Genomic DNA, 18,433 nt, shown 5'->3' with positions numbered 1-18,433 from the left:
ATCCGGACACTCCACCGAGTTTGGAGTATCATAGTGAAGAAAAATCTCAATTCGTAGAATTGGGGAGTGGATTAAGGAAGATTAGTTAACATCTTCCCGAACCACTATAAATCGTTGTGTTTGTTCTCTCTTCCCTTATCTTTTTGTTTACATATACACTTTCATATATTGTATACATATTGTTTGAGAACAAACATTTCAAATCACACACTATCAAGTTCAAGTTCAAGAAAACGCAAAGAAAATTTAAAAAATCGACTAAGTAACTATCACCCCCCTCTAGTTACTTACAGAATTAGGTAATCAAAGTCGGTCAAAGTCAAAATTAGTCAACATTCTAACACCAATTTAAACTAAAACTTTAGAGTTATTTAACAAAAAGAAAAATTTTAGACAATTATATTAAAATTTATATTTATGTTTGTGATTTTCTTCTATATTTACACATATAATTTTTTGTAACATCCCGCCTTTTTCCATTTACTTTTCCGTTATACTAATATAAAGTCCGTTATATGTTTATAACATCTCCCGTTGATAAGCGTTTTAAATTATCTCGTTTAGGTAATTCACGCACCCGAACGAAAGTTGAGGGACTAAACTTGACAAGGGATCAAACCCTTGACTAGGTCAAAGGGTCAAACCCCTTTCAACCATTCATTTTCATCTCCATCTCTCTCTTTCTCTCTAGCAAGAACACACACACCCAAAAACCATATTCATTCATTCATCATCTAAATCCGGATTAGGGAGCTAGCAACCAAATAAATTACATATTCGTGATCCTCTCTTCATCCTCTTCATTTTGGTACCAACTTCATCTCATTTGGGTAACTTTCTAAAATCACTAGATTTTGTGTTCTTGATGTTTTTAACTTATAAAAGTGTTAATTAGTGTCTATGGCTCAAGTCTAACATGAATATATGATTTATATGCTCGATCTCGTTGTTTTAGTGTAACTAGCATGAACTTGAATTTTGGTGTGTTGTTCTTGAATTTTGGATGATCAAATGTTGTTAGATTGTTAAAGTGCATGTTTTAAAAGTGTTACTAGTATCATTAGCTTCGTTTTGATGTATAGGTTGATTAAGGAAACTCCAAGAACATGATTAATGATTTTGTGAACTTGGATTAGGGTTTGATGAGCTTTACATGAACTTTTGATGCGTCAAATGCTATGAGATATTGTTGTTAAGTGTTTTGTTGCAATGTGTGTTTGATTACCTTCAAAACGGCATATCACATGTGTGAATTGGATTCCCGAAACTTAAAATGCATTTGATGAACTTGAAACTTTGAAAATGGATTCTTAATGATCACTTGACGGAAAATCGGTTATTGAAATTGATGTTTTTGTTTGATGAAACGTGTTTAGTTGTTTTCCTTGTCAAATTACCTTTCCGACGATATATAGTATGCATTTTGGATGTTTTCGGTTCATAAAATAGGTTAATTTGAGTTTTGGTTCGTGACTTGGTCTTTTTCTGCAAACTGCATGTTTCCCAGGTATTGCGCGCCGCGCATATACCCGCGCGCCGCGCAAAATTAGAAATCCCAGATGTTTGCCTTCGTGATTAAGTTCTGACCAGGATTTACACTTGGGTGCGCGCCGCGCAACCCTTTGCGCGCCGCGCATATGCCCAGCTCATTTTAGTTTTTATTTTTCCTTTCACAAAATGTTTCCCGCTTAACCGTAACTCCGATTAACATGAAACTTGGCCATTCTGCTCATAAATGATTTCTCATCATGAGAAAATTGTCGGACACCCGATCCGACCCCGTTGACTTTGACTTTGACCAAGTTTGACTTTTAGTCAAACTTAACCAAACAATTATACGATCGTTCTAACATGCTTAGTTACTTGTATCGTGCATGAAACTTGACTAGTTGATTCACATGCTACATAATCGAGTCGTAACGAGCCATAGGACTAATTGAACATCTTTGACCTATCGTGTTTACCGTTATTGATACAAACCTATTGTTTAGGTCAAGACTAGCATTGTTCTTTGCACACGTTTACTTGTCGAAGTACTTTACTACTCGTGCACTCAAGGTGAGATCATAGTCCCACCTTTACAACAACTTTTTATACTTTTAAATTGTGGGCTGAGAAACATATACTTTGTTACATTTTGTACTACTTACTTTTATACTTTGAACACAAGTACAAGGAAAACAAACATTCCACAGCGAGTTAGAACAAAAATCCTCAATTCGATTATCATTAGTTACACTTGCCGGGTGTAAGCGAGAACTTATGTTATATGGCCATATGGGTTGACAACCCTCATCTTTGACGGTTCGCTACCGTCTACGGATGAAATATATTTTCGAGAATCAGTGTTTGTTCTAGCACTAAGTGATGGGGTATACAATGGAAGGAATGTTAAGTCTTGATAATTGGGTGCTCGTGAAACAAACTTTTGGAATGTATTACTATAAATTCATTGATGCAAATCTTGTGGTTCACTTGTACTTACTTACTTAAACCTATGATTTCACCAACGTTTTCGTTGACAGATTTCTATGTTTTTCTCAGGTCCTTAAACGATACATGATACATGCTTCCGCTCATTATTTGATACTTGCATTGGATGTCGGGTATATGTGCATTACATGGAGCGTCTTTTGACTTTACTTTAAACCGTGTCGCCTAGATTTCATTCATATTATAACGTTGTAACTTAACTATTGGTTGAACAATTCTTGTAAACTTTGGGAACAATCTTTATTTTGAAATGAAGGCGACATATTTTGGTCAAACTTTGTCTTAAAGACTTATGACCACGTAACGGGACCTAAGTAGACGGCGCCGTCAATCATGATTTGGTCGGGTCGCTACAGATGGTATCAGAGCGTTGGTTGTAGGGATTTAGAGTTCATTGGTGTCAACCTCGAGTCATAGGGTACATTGGTGAGTCTAGACTACAACCGGCATATAGACTTGAAGTAGGAATTACTTGACTACTTGTGCATTTATACTCGAACGCTTCTACTCATATCTACTCTTAGTTCATCTTAATCTCACGTTGTTTAATTTGATTGACGCGCCACCTTGACTATATGAAATGATGTCGAATGCACATACGAATCAGGGTAATATAATTTCCGGGATTATATTACGGTGACTCATATGAACGTTCCGACATTATGACATAAAGAATTTAAGGCGAGTCGAGGAAAAACTTCTCTTTATCCTTATTCTATATCACGGTTAGTATTATTGAGAATACTAATCAATGATATTCTTGTGTCTTGAAGGAACAATGGCTCCTCGTCGTGTACGCCGCAATGAAACTCCCGAACAAGCTCTCGAACGGATGATAGCTACCGCCGTAGATGCGGCCATGGCCGGTCACTCATCCAACAACAATAATAATAACAACCACAACAACCACAACAACAACAACAATGGAGCCGGAAACTCAAACGAGGGATGCTCCTATAAAGCTTTCATGGGGTGCAAACCTCACACTTTTGATGGAACCGGGGGACCGGTCGTGCTCACCCGATGGTTTGAGCAAACGGAAGCCGTCTTTAGCATAAGCGGTTGTCGGGACCAAGACAAGGTCAAATACTCCACTCACACTTTCTCCGGAATTGCTCTAACATGGTGGAACACCTATGTTCAATCGGTGGGTACCGATGAAGCTCATGCCCTCTCTTGGGCCGATCTAAAGGAAAAGATGATTGTTGAATATTTTCCGCGCGAAGAAACCCGAAAGCTTGAGGAAGAACTAAGAGCTTTGAAAGCGGTCGGAAACGATCTTAAAGCTTATAATCAACGCTTCGCCGAACTATCCTTGATGTGTCCTAATCTTGTTAACCCCGAATCTCAAAAGATTGAGCTCTACATGCTCGGTCTTCCAAAAAGCATCAAACAAGGGGTGATGTCATCCAAACCCACTACTCATCAAGCCGCTATGAACATGGCTCGCCAACTAATTGAAACGGTTGACGAAATCGTAGTGCCGGCTCCTAAGGCCGAGGACAAGTCGGGTGGCAACAAAAGGAAATGGGAAGCCACTCCATCAACCAACTACAACAACAACACCTTCACCAAAAAGCCCTTCAACAACGACGGCAAGAGGGGTTATGCCGGGAACCTACCTCTTTGCAACAAATGCAACAAACATCACTTTGGTGAATGTGGCAAGTTAATTTGCCACCGGTGCCAAGGAGTTGGTCATAAGGCCAACGATTGTAAAAGTGCCACTCCCGTTGCTCGAAAGTGGCCCAATGCACCAAAGACGGGCACTTGTTACGAATGTGGTCAAACGGGTCATTATAGAAATGCATGCCCAAAGAAGAAAGCCAACCCCAACAACCGAGGCCGAGCCTTTAACATCAACACCGAGGAAGCCCGAGATGACAATGAACTAGTCACGGGTACGTTTCTTCTCAACAACTCTTATGTTACTTGCTTATTCGATTCGGGTGCCGATAAATGTTTTGTGTCCAAGACTTTAGCTCCTACCCTTTGCACTCCACCACACCCTTTAGATACTACTTATTCCATCGAAGTGGCCGACGGAAAACTCTTAAGTGCCGACACATATTACCGGGGGTGTACTTTGAACATTTTGGGTAAGGAATTTGAAATTGACTTGATACCCATGGAACTAGGAAGCTTTGATGTAATAATCGGTATGAATTGGTTAGTCAAAACAAAATCTCACATTCTTTGTGATCTTAACGCAATCCGAATTCCTATCGAGAATGGTGAACCTTTGACCGTCTATGGCGATAAGAGTTGCACCGGACTCAACCTCGTTTCGTGTATTAAAGTTAGAAAACTACTCCGTAAGGGTTGTTTTGCGATCCTTGCTCACGTTAAGAAAGTCGAGTCCGATGAGAAGCACATCGATGATGTGCCAATTGTTAGTGACTATTCCGATGTATTTCCCGACGAATTGCCGGGTCTTCCGCCTCATCGACCGGTTGAATTCCAAATCGATCTTATTCCGGGAGCCGCACCCGTAGCGCGTGCACCATATAGACTCGCTCCATCTGAAATGCAAGAATTGCAAAGTCAAATCCAAGAACTACTTGATCGTGGTTTTATCCAACCTAGCCATTCACCTTGGGGCGCTCCGATTTTGTTTGTTAAAAAGAAAGACGGATCCCTACGAATGTGCATTGATTATCGTGAACTAAATAAATTGACGGTTAGGAACCGATATCCTCTTCCTCGCATCGATGACCTCTTTGATCAACTACAAGGGTCTTGTGTATATTCGAAAATCGATCTCCGCTCGGGTTATCATCAATTAAGGGTTAAGGGGGAAGATGTCTCCAAAACCGCTTTCCGGACTCGCTATGGTAGTTATGAATTCCTCGTCATGCCATTTGGTCTCACTAACGCACCGGCGGTGTTCATGGATCTTATGAACCGCGTGTGCAAACCGTATCTCGATAAATTCGTTATTGTGTTCATCGATGATATATTGATCTATTCTAAAAATGAAGAAGAGCACGAACAACATCTCCGACTTGTGCTTGAACTTTTAAGACAAGAACAACTCTATGCCAAATTCTCCAAGTGTGAATTTTGGTTAAAGGAAGTTCAATTTCTTGGTCATGTTGTAAGTGACCAAGGTATTAAAGTCGATCCAACGAAAATCGAAGCCATTAGCAAATGGGAGACTCCTACTACTCCTACTCACATTCGTCAATTTTTGGGTCTCGCCGGGTACTATCGTAGATTCATCGAAAACTTCTCTTTGGTTGCACGTCCTCTAACCGCATTGACTCACAAGGGAAAGAAATTCATCTGGGCGACCGAACATGAGTCCGCATTCCAAATCTTGAAAACGAAGCTAACCACCGCTCCTATCTTGTCACTTCCCGAAGGCAATGATGACTTTGTTGTATATTGTGATGCCTCGAAACATGGTTTTGGGTGTGTATTGATGCAACGAACGAAAGTCATTGCTTATGCTTCTCGACAACTCAAAATTCATGAACGAAACTATACGATACATGATCTCGAACTCGGAGCCGTTGTCTTTGCACTTAAAATGTGGAGACACTATCTTTATGGAACCAAGAGTACTATCTTTACCGACCACAAAAGCCTTCAACACATTTTAGATCAAAAGCAACTAAACATGAGACAACGAAGGTGGATTGAAACCTTAAACGATTACGATTGCGAGCTTCGTTACCATCCCGGGAAGGCAAATGTAGTAGCCGATGCCTTAAGTCGAAAAGAAAGAGTGGTGCCTCTTCGTGTCCGAGCCTTAAACATCTCCATCCACACAAACCTTAATAGCCAAATTCGGGTAGCCCAAGATGAGGCTCTCAAGGATGAAAACCTTTCACACGAGCTCTTGAACATTCTCGTCTCTCGATTCGAAATTAGGGAGACCGGACTCCGATATTACGCCGGAAGGATTTGGGTGCCTAGTTATGGGGACCTACGAAGCCTTATTTTAGATGAAGCCCATAAGTCACGATACTCGATTCACCCCGGTGCCAATAAGATGTACCACGACCTTAAACAACTATATTGGTGGCCGAACATCAAAAGGGACGTAGCTACTTATGTTTCCAAGTGTTTGACATGTTCCAAAGTCAAAGCCGAACACCAAAGACCGTCCGGACTACTTCAACAACCCGAGATCCCGCAATGGAAGTGGGAAAGGATAACGATGGATTTTATCACCAAGCTACCAAAAAAGACGGGCGGTTATGATACCATTTGGGTTATTGTTGACCGTCTCACCAAATCCGCACACTTCCTTGCCATGAAAGAAACGAACAAAATGGAGAAACTTGCACAACTTTACATTAAGGAGATCGTAGCCCGACACGGTATACCTTTATCGATTATCTCCGACCGAGATGGCCGTTTCGTTTCTAGATTTTGGCGTACATTGCAAGAAGCGTTGGGAACGCGTTTAGACATGAGCACCGCATATCATCCTCAAACCGATGGACAAAGCGAACGTACAATTCAAACCTTAGAGGACATGTTACGAGCTTGCGTGGTTGATTTCGGAAAAGCTTGGGACAAGCACTTACCTCTCGCCGAGTTCTCTTACAACAATAGTTATCACGCGAGTATTAAAGCCGCACCTTTTGAAGCGCTATATGGCCGCAAATGTCGTTCACCTCTTTGTTGGGCCGAGGTAGGCGACGTGCAAATCACCGGACCCGAACTCATTCACGAAACCACCGAGAAAATCATTCAAATCCGAGATAGGCTTAGGACGGCCCGAAGTCGTCAAAAGAGCTATACCGACAAACGACGCAACGATCTTGAATTTCAAGTCGGTGACCGAGTAATGTTAAAAGTCGCACCTTGGAAGGGTGTAATCCGTTTTGGGAAACGCGGGAAGCTAAATCCGCGGTATATTGGTCCTTTCGAAATCTTGGAGCGTATTGGAACCGTTGCTTATCGTTTAGATCTTCCGCCTCAATTGAACTCCGTTCATCCTACCTTCCATGTATCTAACTTGAAAAAGTGTCTTGCCGAACCCGATATCGTCATCCCTCTCGAAGAACTTACTATGGATGACAAACTTCATTTTGTGGAGGAACCGGTTGAAATTGTGGACACCTCCGTCAAGACATTGAAACAAAGCCGAATCCCGATTGTCAAGGTTCGTTGGGATGCCAAAAGAGGACCCGAGTTTACTTGGGAAAGACAAGACCAAATGCAAAGGAAGTATCCTCATCTATTTGTGAATTCAGAAACGCAAGATCTCGAGGAAGAAACAACGACTACTATGCCTACTTAAATTTCGGGACGAAATTTCTTTTAAGGAGTAGGTAATGTAACATCCCGCCTTTTTCCATTTACTTTTCCGTTATACTAATATAAAGTCCGTTATATGTTTATAACATCTCCCGTTGATAAGCGTTTTAAATTATCTCGTTTAGGTAATTCACGCACCCGAACGAAAGTTGAGGGACTAAACTTGACAAGGGATCAAACCCTTGACTAGGTCAAAGGGTCAAACCCCTTTCACCCATTCATTTTCATCTCCATCTCTCTCTTTCTCTCTAGCAAGAACACACACACCCAAAAACCATATTCATTCATTCATCATCTAAATCCGGATTAGGGAGCTAGCAACCAAATAAATTACATATTCGTGATCCTCTCTTCATCCTCTTCATTTTGGTACCAACTTCATCTCATTTGGGTAACTTTCTAAAATCACTAGATTTTGTGTTCTTGATGTTTTTAACTTATAAAAGTGTTAATTAGTGTCTATGGCTCAAGTCTAACATGAATATATGATTTATATGCTCGATCTCGTTGTTTTAGTGTAACTAGCATGAACTTGAATTTTGGTGTGTTGTTCTTGAATTTTGGATGATCAAATGTTGTTAGATTGTTAAAGTGCATGTTTTAAAAGTGTTACTAGTATCATTAGCTTCGTTTTGATGTATAGGTTGATTAAGGAAACTCCAAGAACATGATTAATGATTTTGTGAACTTGGATTAGGGTTTGATGAGCTTTACATGAACTTTTGATGCGTCAAATGCTATGAGATATTGTTGTTAAGTGTTTTGTTGCAATGTGTGTTTGATTACCTTCAAAACGGCATATCACATGTGTGAATTGGATTCCCGAAACTTAAAATGCATTTGATGAACTTGAAACTTTGAAAATGGATTCTTAATGATCACTTGACGGAAAATCGGTTATTGAAATTGATGTTTTTGTTTGATGAAACGTGTTTAGTTGTTTTCCTTGTCAAATTACCTTTCCGACGATATATAGTATGCATTTTGGATGTTTTCGGTTCATAAAATAGGTTAATTTGAGTTTTGGTTCGTGACTTGGTCTTTTTCTGCAAACTGCATGTTTCCCAGGTATTGCGCGCCGCGCATATACCCGCGCGCCGCGCAAAATTAGAAATCCCAGATGTTTGCCTTCGTGATTAAGTTCTGACCAGGATTTACACTTGGGTGCGCGCCGCGCAACCCTTTGCGCGCCGCGCATATGCCCAGCTCATTTTAGTTTTTATTTTTCCTTTCACAAAATGTTTCCCGCTTAACCGTAACTCCGATTAACATGAAACTTGGCCATTCTGCTCATAAATGATTTCTCATCATGAGAAAATTGTCGGACACCCGATCCGACCCCGTTGACTTTGACTTTGACCAAGTTTGACTTTTAGTCAAACTTAACCAAACAATTATACGATCGTTCTAACATGCTTAGTTACTTGTATCGTGCATGAAACTTGACTAGTTGATTCACATGCTACATAATCGAGTCGTAACGAGCCATAGGACTAATTGAACATCTTTGACCTATCGTGTTTACCGTTATTGATACAAACCTATTGTTTAGGTCAAGACTAGCATTGTTCTTTGCACACGTTTACTTGTCGAAGTACTTTACTACTCGTGCACTCAAGGTGAGATCATAGTCCCACCTTTACAACAACTTTTTATACTTTTAAATTGTGGGCTGAGAAACATATACTTTGTTACATTTTGTACTACTTACTTTTATACTTTGAACACAAGTACAAGGAAAACAAACATTCCACAGCGAGTTAGAACAAAAATCCTCAATTCGATTATCATTAGTTACACTTGCCGGGTGTAAGCGAGAACTTATGTTATATGGCCATATGGGTTGACAACCCTCATCTTTGACGGTTCGCTACCGTCTACGGATGAAATATATTTTCGAGAATCAGTGTTTGTTCTAGCACTAAGTGATGGGGTATACAATGGAAGGAATGTTAAGTCTTGATAATTGGGTGCTCGTGAAACAAACTTTTGGAATGTATTACTATAAATTCATTGATGCAAATCTTGTGGTTCACTTGTACTTACTTACTTAAACCTATGATTTCACCAACGTTTTCGTTGACAGATTTCTATGTTTTTCTCAGGTCCTTGAACGATACATGATACATGCTTCCGCTCATTATTTGATACTTGCATTGGATGTCGGGTATATGTGCATTACATGGAGCGTCTTTTGACTTTACTTTAAACCGTGTCGCCTAGATTTCATTCGTATTATAACGTTGTAACTTAACTATTGGTTGAACAATTCTTGTAAACTTTGGGAACAATCTTTATTTTGAAATGAAGGCGACATATTTTGGTCAAACTTTGTCTTAAAGACTTATGACCACGTAACGGGACCTAAGTAGACGGCGCCGTCAAACATGATTTGGTCGGGTCGCTACATTTTTGAAATTCAATATTTAAATGTATAAATTACAATCCAATTAATCCCCGAAAATTCAATATTTAAATGTATAAAGTACAATCCGATTAATCCCTGAATTCTCGATTACTCCTTTCAAATTCCCGACCGATTAACCCCCGATTAATCCCCGAATTTTTTATTACTCCTTTCAAATTCCCGACCGATTAATCCCCGAATAACGAGTTTTACAACCTTGCTCCTATTATTATTGATAAGGAAGTTAATGGATCATCGACTGCTTCTTTACCTACTGTTGGGCCAGATTTTAGGCCAGTCGAGGCCCGGAAGTTGTTGATGAAGCTTGTAATGAGGCGTTAGAGTTAAACGAGGACAACATCACTTTTACGGAAAGGTTGGCTCGTTTGAAGGAGGTGAAGAAGTTTAAGAAGGAAGAATTGTTGACAAAAAGAAAGGTTGAATCGGATGTTGAGAGGCCCAAACCGGTTTTGATCGGTTGTAATGAAATATGGTATTGTGATTGCGAGGATCCCTCGTGTGTCGGTTTTCGTAAAGCATGTTATGTTTTGAATAAGGATGTTTCAAAACGATTACATAGGGAACTTAACCCGAGGTCAAGAAAGATGGCGAACGAGGCTTCCACTTCAGGGGATTACAAGATTAGAGATAACACTAACGACTTGAATTACGGGGACGCAATACAAAATTTGTTTATGGGACCTCAAGATGGAAAAGATGGCGGTTTATCGACAATCGGGAGATGAAATATGTTGGTGGAGGCTTTCATGGCATTCGATGTTATGATGACACGGTTGGCCTGGGAAAAACGTTGCGAGTAACGACTCTTCTAGTGTGTTATCTTACAAGACTGGGAATCGGTCCGGAAAGAACCCTTTGAAAGAGACGGTCAATGGAAAGTTGAAAAGGGCGCGCCCTCGAGGTTGATTATAGCGGTCCGTTATGTTTCGGTTAATTTAGTTCATTGCATTGTTGTGTATGTATTGATTTATAATTGGTTAGTTGTTTGTAAGTTTTTTTTTTTTTCGGGGTATTAGGGAGACTCGTTTGTAGATAGTTTTAGCTTTAATGATTACTTTCTAAGTGCGAGGTTCCCGATTTCTCCCGTGTCCATTTGCATTCCCAGTTGAGGGCGTTTTCCTTTGAATAAAAACCTCGTTTCTATATGGGTATTCGTTTTTTTCGCCAAAAAAATAATAATACAGAAGGTAACAGAGCAACCGGTGAACAACAACTGTTACCTGTTTCATATTACCAAATGAATAAGAGCAACCGGTGAACAAAAAATATGTTATCGGTTTCATATTACGGAATGAATTAAGGTTGGAAGCTTCAGTCACTGTATACATCAAAATAAATCGTAGTTTTAATTTTATTAAGAACCTGCTGAAATGTTAACAAACGCCTGTACCATATCGTAAACGAGTTCATAGTTTGTGTTCTTGCCTATCTGTGCTGCTGCTTTGAAATGTGACGCCCATAAGAGATAGATCATGTTGCAATGCATCTGCATTCTTGAATTGAATACCAACAATGCCAGCTTCTCTTGCAGCCTCTATGTTTTTCAACCTGTTTTACATAAATCGCAAAAACGTTCATTACGTGCATCCATCGGTGCATGTTAGATGTTTAACTCTGCATGTACTTAACAAGTTATACAAATATATTAGAATGAGTTGGTAATAAATCGACATAGGGATTTACTCTTATCGTGTGGGTTGTAACAGGTTCAGCTGGGTCGACTCGAAAAAGTATTAGACCAAAATTTTACAATAGATTTTTAATAAATACTTACCTTGTCAAATAGGATTAACAAATTATACTTTTCCAGTATTAACTTTATTATTTTTGATGAAGTGATATAAAAAGTGTTGAGCAACAACAATTCACTTATGGTGGGTTCCACCCTGTCCTTTTTTAGCTATCCTTTTATTGTACCCGTTTGACCCGTTAGAGATTATGCATAGCCCAAGTCGATATCGATATATATTTAAGTAATAGGGGCCAAAATTACTATCTATAGATAAAATCATAAAGACCATTGACGAAACATGGGATGTAAAAAGTGAATATAAGCACATACATGCATGATATTTAACATTGTGAAATAAGTGACTATAATAGTATACCTGTCATCGATAAAGACACAATTATGTGGCTCAATATCTAGGTGCTTCACAACGTCTTGATAAAAAAGAGGATCTGGCTTTCTTTTTCCTAAATTTAGAGATGAAAATACCAAACAAAAAAGTACTACTTGTGACCTACAGATTAATATACACCAAATATACATATAACATTCGTAGGTGATACATATTATATTCGTACCAAGTACACATGAGCAAAATGTCCAAGATAAGTAAGACGAAAGCTTCAGTTTGTCCTCAATCATTCTATACCTACAAAACAATAATCACTTTCAACTCAACGAAATCATTAATTAGACTCATTAGCAATTACATCACTGAACAAAATTCGCTCATTCAACATAAGAATAAAAAATGGCATCATTATAATTTATAAATAAGTATATGTGACAAACCTTGCAGTTCAGCCATACCATATTGGATAATTTGTAAACGCATGCATTTCATAGCCATTATCCTTTAGTGTCGAAAGCAGTTCTTCAATGCCTTCTAAATACGAGTATCCTTTCCAAATGCAACTTTTAAGGCCTAAAAAAGAGAATCGGATGTCATTACAAAGATGATTACAACTGCAGAAACAGCATTTAACCTATTTAGAACAATGGTTAACAACCAATAGTAATAAATTTGTTATTATCCGCAAATATATAAAAATGAGTTATATCCCGATCCTGATAAGGATTGAAAAACAATAATTAATTTCGCCAACCCCAAGATGTTTAAATACAACACTTGTCAAAATACACACGATATGTGGTACACTGTTTTATTAGATAACATGAACATAACATATATATAAATATTAATATTAGTTACATATATATGTTCTACCTTCCAAGTCAAAATTCCTTCCATCTTTGAAAAATATCCGTGCTAGTTCCATCTGAAAAAAAAAAAAAAAAAAAAAAAAAACTTATAAATATAAACCAAGGAGGCAAAACTATAACTGAATAACACTATTCTAGGCATTTTAAATTAATAAAAAAAATGCAACTTTTGTACAGGTGATATATTCAAATATTATGTACATGGTGTATGTTATCTGCCTATGACATATTGATGATGCTTACTTGAGATAAATCAGGATTTTAACGCAAAGTATGAACAAAGTCAAGAAAATTAGGTGTATAAAGTGCAACTGTATTTCAAAACAACAAAACATGCAATATTATTAAGAAGAATAAGAATAAATATACAACTATACCTCATCAATGTGACCCTTCTCGAATTCAATCCACGCTGTCGGATGTTTGCAGTCTAATAGTTCCTTCATCGACATTCTGAATAACACATCTCAACTTTAATAATAACATCATGATTTCATGACAATTAAACCAAACATAATTAACTTTAAGATTAGTGGCAACAAATTACTTTTGTTTATCAAATTATTTACCATCATATAAACCCTCGGTTGTAAAAAACGGAAAAAACGGGGGTGTAGACGGGGGTGTAGACGGATTTTGGAGTGCCCCGTCCCGTTTATACATAAAACGTTTGAGAAAACGGAAATCGGCCAAAAAACGGTCAAAAGACGGTCAAACACGGTCCGAGACGGGAAAAAACGGGTTTTTCTGATTTTTTTCAAGTTTTTTTTTCTTTTTTATAAAAAAAAAAATTAAACGTTGTGCTATTACTTAGGGTTTCTTTTTTTATGTTTGAAATGTTGAAGTATTTAAACATGTGTGAAATGCTTATGTTTGAAATAATGTAATGTACAATATATATATAATATATAACATTTTTATTTAAAAGTCAACGTTAGTCAACATCCGTCTCGACCTCCGTCTCGACCCCGTCTCGACCGTCTCGACCCTTTTAGGACCCGACCGTCTCGACCCTGTCTCGCGTCTTTTGCAACCTTAATAAACCATTTACCTTGTGGAACCCTCAAAATTTTACACAATGTTCCTAACATTATCTTTAGATACCTTCCATTTTGTATCCTCGTAACCAAACACCCCCTTAACTTTTCCACCCTATACAACTATGAAAACACTTTCTGCATTGGACTGGTAAAAAAACTAGTTAATTTTTCTTAAAAGTAGTTAAAACAATTAAGTATCTTGTAATCACACCTTCAAAAAGCATCATCTATAGAACCACTATCAAAACGGAAAGCCAAAGATACCCTAAATTATCTACTTTAGTTCAATATCTAAAAAGCCTACAAAGTAACTAAGGGTGCGTTTGTTTACCTCTTGATTGAATGGTTCAGCGCTAAATGTTAAACCATTCAACATTCAGCGCGTTTGGTTATGACCTCTGAATGACAGATGGTGCTGAATGGTTAAGCATTTAGTGTTGAACCATTCAGAGCTGGGATTGTCTCTTAACCATTGAGCACCAAAATTTTATATAATTTTCTTTTTAAATTTTATCAAGAACACATTTCAAACAACTATTTTGTAACTTTTATTCATGTGAAAGGTTAATAAGGTAATTTTACATCATTCACATTATTCGTCCAAAATGAATATCAAACACGTTATTGTCATTCAGAATCAATTTCATTTAGAACCTTTAAATCATTCAGATTAGGAACCATTCAGCACTAAATCATTGAGTTTTATCAAATGCATCCTAACAATCTATGCCTCCGATTAGATGAAAATTCTGCTTACACTAATCGAAAAACTCTTCAAATTTAGGGAATCAATACATACATGATACATATAAGGCAAATTAAATTTAGAAATAGTGACAGTTAATTCAGCTAATCAAATTAGAGTTCATGTAAAACTGGATCATAATTCACTGATTCTGAATCTGAAAGGAATAATTACCCAAAAAATTCAGGGATATCATGGTAAAATGGATCGCGAACAATTGTGTCCATTATATCGAATAGCAAAACTGGAAGCTTTCGGTCAATGACGGCGGAACCACCGCCGGCAGCGGCGGCTGATGTGACGTGAAGAGCCATTTTTGTTGTTGATGATGAATTTCGAGATGATTTGAAGATAAATGGGAAGGTTGTGATTGCTTGATGATAGGGTTTCAGTGGTGGTAGTATAAAAGCTGCTGCCATTGATTGTTTTCGTTTTTATTTTTATTTTTATTTTATTTTTATTCTTCTGGTTTTTGAGTCAAACGTCAAAAGATTAGGATTAGGGAATGCTGCAAAGAAAGGTGTGGTGGCATTTTTTTTGTTAAGATGAAATTAATTAGTAAATACTTCTGTTGCAATTACCAATATACCCTCTCTATGAAATTAGTTAATTAATTAATACTCAAATTAGTTATTTTGCGATCGATGGTGTTTTGGATGTTTTATTAAAGTGTTCACAAATCACAAGTTAAAAGTCATGGTTTTGATATATTACAGTATTTGCTATCTTCTTGCTAATTTGTTAATTAATTCTGATATAACTTGGTCGTTAGAAAAGCTTCTTCAAGCCCTTCAACTATCTTATCTTATTAACTTATGATTATATTCCATATAAGTTCTTGTAATAAGTTGATTCAAACACCCCAAACATCTTTAATATTTGATTAAGGTCAGTGACATATTAATCAATGTTTATGACAAATCAATCAAATTTGTGCATTAATTGTAGGTATAATACAACTTGTTAATGTACAAATCTAAGGCCACTCCCTATGGTTCCATTATCCGTCATTACCCGCTCATTACCCGTAGTTACCCGTAATGAACCATAGGCACGGCTTAGTTACTCGCGTTAGTTACTGTAATGACCCGCACTTTTTTCGATCGTTCTATACTTATAAGATTAATATTTACATAAATTAAACCTTACCAACATGATAAGCAATCCAAATTGTTGAGACTTATGTTTTTGAAATGAGTTTTACACAACGTTTGACCGTCTAGTTTGACCGATGATATCACGAACTATATAACATATGATAATTATACGTTTGTGTATATATATGTATATATACATATTTAACATGATCTAAGGATGTTTTAATATCTCATTTTGTATTAATAACAATAAGTTATAAGTATATTTTGAAACTACTAACTTAAGTTTTCAAAACGATAACCATACGTAACGTTATTTGACATAAATACTTATAACATATAATGTTTATACATATATCGTATAAGTAATGTATTTAATCACTTTTAAAGACTTAAATACATAAAATCATATAAGTGTATTCACAAAAGATAGCTATATTTGAATCCTCATTCCATTTTTCACAAAATTTCTATACGTATACCTAGAGTATTTGTACTCGTATCATACCTAGCTTCTATACATATTTACTATTGGTATATACACATCAAATCACCACCTAACCAGCCCTTGTTACTACCCTAGGTATAAGGTAATTGCTTTTGAATGATTGTAAGACTAATTACAAAAATACAAACTAAAATTTTGTCCATGTATCCTTATGAAACACGTTTTTATGTAGTATATATGTATCATCATTTTCATTCATTTTAACTTCAAATTTCTTAAGCTAAACACACACTCTTTCTTAACCTTTGAACTCCATAACAATCCAGCAAGAAACCTTAAAGATCTAGCCATAAAAACCTTACTTAAACACCATAAGAAAACCATACAAAAACACTTCAAGAAATCCTTCCAAGAACACAAACTTACTTCCAATCTTTCATCCACTTCCATCACCCTTTTGGTTCTAGGTTCTTACTCCTCTTTTACAGCAATCTTGTCCAAGTAACTTGAGGCAGTAACTTTGTTCATAACCTTATTCGATTCATATATATATAGCTATCTTATTTTGTGGTATAAAATTTTAACAACAAGAACATAGTTTGAATGTTTTCAAACTTGTTTGCAAACTAAATAGATCCTTCTCACTTAACTTTTAAAATACTTCAAGACCTGTATTATATCATAAATATATGCTAATTTAACAAGGTATAACTTGGTTTTTCAAAGAACACCTTAAAAACTGAATTTACGACGTCGGAGTGCAACCGGGGGCTGTTTTGGGTTGGATAATTAAAAACCATCTTAAACTTTGAATTGGAGGTTTATTTTCTGGAAAAATGATTTTTACTATGAATATGATAACACATAAAAATTTCATGATTTAACTCAAAGTATAAGTATTTTTAGAAAAATAATCATTTAAGGTTGTTTACATGATGGAAAATGATTAACTTCATAAGTTTCACTAAAGTTTGACCTATGACCTGTGATTTCGAATACAAACTAAGGTATTTACAGTTCATAGTCTTAAAGAGGGACTCGATCCAAGGAAGTGGCAAGTTGAATCAACGAAAACGGAGTTGTAACGAAGAAACTATGACCAAAACGAGATCGGATATCTAAGACTAGTTTAGCTACGAAAATAATTGGAGAAAATTAAATAAATCACATCTTTTTAAAATAACATGATATTTTATATATATGTACTCATAATTTAATTTTATATGGTTCAGGATCACCCGTAAACATTACGAGAAGATTAATCATAAGATCCCATGTTTGTACGCAACACGTCATTTGACAACACCGGTACTTTATGTACGCAACACGTCATTTGACAACACCGGTACCGTGGGTCAAGATTAATCTCGACCAATACATATACGATGGGGGTTTTTATTTATTTCATTGGGGGTTTATTAAACACCTAAAAATGAACCATTAAAATTGAATTACTAACATCGGACTGCTAACTACGGACTAAGGAATTATTAAAAGTATTAAAAGTATTATAAGTATATATATGTGACGATTGTTTAAAAAGAAAAGGTATTGATATATTATATATGGATAGGTTCGTGATATTAACCGGAGACCAAGTCAAATTATATATATCTTCAAGGCGAAAGTGAGTATATAGTTCCACTTTTAAACTCTAAATATTTCGGGATGAGAATACATGTATTTTATGTTTTACGATATGGACACAAGTAACTGAAAAATATATTCTACGTTGAGTTGTACCACTGGCATACTTCCCTGTAGCTTGGTAACTGTTATTTACAGCGGTATTGTAAACGCGAATCCTGTTGATAGATCTATCGGGCCTGACAACCCCAACCGGACTGGACGACCAGTATTCAACGGTTGCACAGTACTTCGTTTCGTGACTACACTTGGTACGGTGTAGTAAGATTTCATAATAAAGGGAATATGCGACGTGATTAAATGTTAAG

General features: G+C 36.8%; 1 protein-coding gene across 1 annotated transcript; it reads right to left on the bottom strand.

Annotated features, from left to right (window-relative positions):
* Window positions 1–11,450: 11,450 nt before the first annotated feature.
* Window positions 11,451–15,417, bottom strand: LOC139866368 (flavin mononucleotide hydrolase 1, chloroplatic). The gene is made up of 7 exons (XM_071854599.1): window positions 15,108–15,417; window positions 13,526–13,601; window positions 13,153–13,204; window positions 12,735–12,849; window positions 12,503–12,573; window positions 12,304–12,391; window positions 11,451–11,743 (listed from the first exon to the last, which is right to left on the bottom strand). Exons 1-7 carry the CDS (start codon window positions 15,350–15,352, stop codon window positions 11,602–11,604), a joined length of 789 nt encoding a protein of 262 aa, XP_071710700.1. The 5' UTR covers window positions 15,353–15,417; the 3' UTR covers window positions 11,451–11,601.
* Window positions 15,418–18,433: the final 3,016 nt, after the last annotated feature.

The sequence above is a fragment of the Rutidosis leptorrhynchoides genome, chromosome 9, assembly GCF_046630445.1.
Source record: "Rutidosis leptorrhynchoides isolate AG116_Rl617_1_P2 chromosome 9, CSIRO_AGI_Rlap_v1, whole genome shotgun sequence".
NCBI lineage: Eukaryota > Viridiplantae > Streptophyta > Magnoliopsida > Asterales > Asteraceae > Rutidosis > Rutidosis leptorrhynchoides.
The sequence above is the reverse complement of the archived record's forward strand: the minus strand, read 5'-3'. Positions and strand labels throughout refer to the sequence as shown.

Coding starts and splice junctions, on each gene's coding strand:
- LOC139866368 (XM_071854599.1), bottom strand. CDS start 15,352: ATGGCAGCAGCTTTTATACTACCACCACTGAAACCCTATCATCAAGCA. Junction 13,205..13,525: donor AGAAGGGTCACATTGATGAG/GTATAGTTGTAT, acceptor TTTTTTTTTCAG/ATGGAACTAGCACGGATATT. Junction 11,744..12,303: donor TGTGTCTTTATCGATGACAG/GTATACTATTAT, acceptor TATGTAAAACAG/GTTGAAAAACATAGAGGCTG.